Source organism: Pteropus vampyrus, unplaced genomic scaffold, assembly GCF_000151845.1.
Source record: "Pteropus vampyrus isolate Shadow unplaced genomic scaffold, Pvam_2.0 Scaffold20549, whole genome shotgun sequence".
Lineage (NCBI taxonomy): Eukaryota > Metazoa > Chordata > Mammalia > Chiroptera > Pteropodidae > Pteropus > Pteropus vampyrus.
The window spans coordinates 1-2142 of record NW_011909330.1 but is presented as its reverse complement, the minus strand read 5'-3'; the positions used below and the strand labels follow the sequence as shown (position 1 = coordinate 2142).

The 2142-nt window shown below is 41.6% G+C and overlaps 1 protein-coding gene across 1 annotated transcript; it reads left to right on the top strand.

Moving 5' to 3' along the window:
- Nucleotides 1–6: 6 nt before the first annotated feature.
- Nucleotides 7–735, top strand: LOC105310996 (olfactory receptor 11A1-like; the record flags this gene model as incomplete). Its single annotated transcript, XM_011387059.1, has 1 exon — nt 7–735. A coding segment is annotated over one exon (729 nt), but the record flags the coding sequence as incomplete, so codon positions are not given.
- Nucleotides 736–2142: the final 1407 nt, after the last annotated feature.

The following is a 2142-nucleotide window of genomic DNA, read 5'->3' as shown; positions in this document are numbered from 1 at the left end:
GAGATCTGGTATACCTCCAACATTGTCCCCAAGATGTTGCTGATTATCATAGCCGAACAGAAGACTATCTCTGTGGCTGGCTGCCTGACACAATTCTACTTCTTTGGATCCTTGGCTGCAACCGAGTGTCTTTTGCTTGCTGTGATGTCCTATGACCGCTACCTGGCCATCTGTCAACCTCTCCGCTATCCCATGCTTATGACTGGCCACCTCTGCATTGGGCTGGCAGCCAGCTCTTGGCTCTGCTGCTTCCTCCTGACAGCAATCACTATGGCCCTACTGTCCAGATTAACCTTCTGTGGACCCAATGAAATCGACCACTTCTTTTGCGACTTTACTCCTCTGGTTCATCTCTCCTGCATGGACACCTCACTGACGGAGACCATCAGTTATGCCACCTCTTCTGCAGTGACTCTCATCCCATTTATCCTCATTACAGCTTCTTATTCCTGCATCCTTGCTGCTATCCTAAGAATTCCATCTGGCACCGGCCGGCAAAAGGCTTTCTCCACCTGCTCCTCCCACCTCGCCATGGTCACGGTGTTTTATGGGACACTGATTGCCACATACCTCGTGCCCTCAGCCAACTCATCCCGACTCTGGCACAAAGGGTCCTCTCTGCTCTACACCATCCTGACACCCATGTTCAACCCCATCATCTACAGCCTGAGAAACAGAGACATCCACGAAGCCCTGAAGAAGTGCTTCAGTCAGAAACCAGGTTTCCTCAGATGAAGCAAAAAAGGAAGAGAGCCATATTTGTCCGAGGGCTGATGAACTGGATTGAGTCATTTAGAGTCTACATAAAAGGCAGCTACTTAAACCAGGAGCTACCAAAGCCAGATGACCAGATGCCTCTGAGTATGGCTGTGGACATTGCTGAGTTCTGACAGCTTCTGACGAATTGATGTCCCAGGAATGGTCTAAGCATGTCCAATCCTGCTCTATCATCTTTTGTAGACCTGGATCCTTGTATGCAAAAGCTCACATCCAAAATGAACTGGTAAGGTTAGTCACTCATTTATTTAGGTATTTATTGAGGATCTACTGTGTCCAAGGCATTGTACTACATCTAAGTGATAAACAAACAAAAGCAGGCAGTCTTTTCTCTCACTAAGCTCACGTTCTATAAGCAGAAGACAAACATTAATCAAATAACTAGTGTAAAACTGCATATATAAATATAAAATTACACTTGCGATTCAAAATTTAAAATAATAAGATGACCAGTATATATCTATTAGAATGACCAAAATCCAAAACATTAACAACACCGAATGCTGGTGAGGATGTGGAATAGCAGGAACTTTCATTCGTTGCTGGTGGAAATGCAAAATGGTAAAGACACTTTGGAAGACAGTTTGAAAGTCTTGTAAAACTAAACATACTTTTACCATATGAATCAGCAACTACACTCTTTGGTTTTTACCTAAATGAGTTGAAAACTTGTGTCTACACAAAAACTATACATGGATATTTATAACAACTTAATTTATAATGGCCCACTCTTGGAGGCGACCAAGATGCCATTCAGTAGATGAATGGGAAAATAAACTGGTATACCCAGACCATGAAATATTATTCAGCACTAAAAAGAAATGAGCTAGCAAACCATGAAAAGATATGGAGGAAACTTAAATGCATATTACTAAGTGAAAGAAGCCAAACTGAAAAGGCTACTATATGATTCCTACTATACGGCATTCTGGAAAAGGCAAAACTGTGGAGACATTAAAACTGTCTACAGACATTAAAAAGATCTGTGTTGCCAAAGGCTAGGTTTGGAGAGGGGTGAACAGGCAGAACTCGGAGGATTTTTAGGGCAGTGGAACTATTCTGTATGGTACTACAATAGCAGATATATGTCATTATACATTTAGCAAAATGCATAGAATGAACAACGTCAAAACTGAACTCTAATGTAAATTATGGATTTTGGGTGGACACGATGAGCCAGTGTAATGTGGGTTCACTGATTGTAATAAAGGTATAATAAAGGAACAACTATGGTGGGAAAGTTGATAGTGGGGGAGGCTATGCAGTCGTAGGCAGGGGTTCTGTGGAAAATCTCTGTACTTTCCATTTAATTCAATTTTGCTGAGAACCTAAAACTACTCTAAAAATAAACTTATTTAAAAAATA